The following is a 729-nucleotide window of genomic DNA, read 5'->3' as shown; positions in this document are numbered from 1 at the left end:
CCTCCAACGCTTAAGGGACAAGAACCATGGGTCCAGAGTAAGGCCGGTAAGGGCCGCCCACAGGGGCCTCTGCTCCCTGGGCGCCGTCCGTTCAGCTTGCGCTACACGGGGACTGACAGCGGCAGCCAGGGACTACAGGGCCGGCCACCCTGTCAGCCTGGGGAGCCGGCGGCAGTGAAGACCCGGGAAGCCCTCTTCACTTCTCGTGCTCTGGCTCAGGGCTGGCTTGTGCCCTTAGTTGCTTGTTTTTAGTTTTTATTAAATAAAAGGAGCAGAGGATGAGGGCTCTCGAGGCCTCCAGGTGGGGTCCCAGCACCCTCCCCCTGCCCAAGGTGCACTGTGTGCAGCAGGTGTAAGCGGGGAGGGACGGAGCTGGAGAGGTAGGGGTCAGGTCTCAGGACTCAGGCCCCGCCACCCTTCCGGGAAGACTCTGGGCGGGAAAGGCGACTCCTGGGCCCCAAGACATCCTGAAGGCCGCAAGGCGGGACCGACGGGCCAGGCCCGTGCCCTTCCCGCCCTCGCGGAAGAAGGGTGACAGCGTCACTCCGTGGAAGGGTGTCGGCAAGGCTACTCGTGGACGTCCCAGATCTCCGAGAGCAGAGGCGGCAGCTTCTTGTCCTGAAGCCGCAGGGCGAAGACCTGCTCGGAGTGCACGGAGCTCAGCGTGCGCAGGCTCACGAGCTTCATCAGCATGCGCGGGAAGCGGAGCTGGTCCTGCGGCGGGAGGGA

General features: G+C 65.0%; 1 protein-coding gene across 1 annotated transcript in view; it reads right to left on the bottom strand.

Moving 5' to 3' along the window:
* Positions 1-238: 238 nt before the first annotated feature.
* Nr1h2 (nuclear receptor subfamily 1 group H member 2) overlaps positions 239-729 on the bottom strand; it is a 4,396-nt gene continuing 3,905 nt past the window's right edge. Inside the window, exon 8 of the mRNA XM_033766025.1 lies at positions 239-714. Coding sequence (XP_033621916.1) covers positions 568-714 — 147 coding nt within the window. The 3' untranslated portion in view covers positions 239-567. The remainder of the gene's footprint in view (positions 715-729) is intronic.

This window comes from Fukomys damarensis, unplaced genomic scaffold (assembly GCF_012274545.1).
Source record: "Fukomys damarensis isolate Sample0158 unplaced genomic scaffold, DMR_v1.0_HiC HiC_scaffold_19, whole genome shotgun sequence".
Lineage (NCBI taxonomy): Eukaryota > Metazoa > Chordata > Mammalia > Rodentia > Bathyergidae > Fukomys > Fukomys damarensis.
This window is presented reverse-complemented; position numbering and strand designations above follow the sequence as displayed.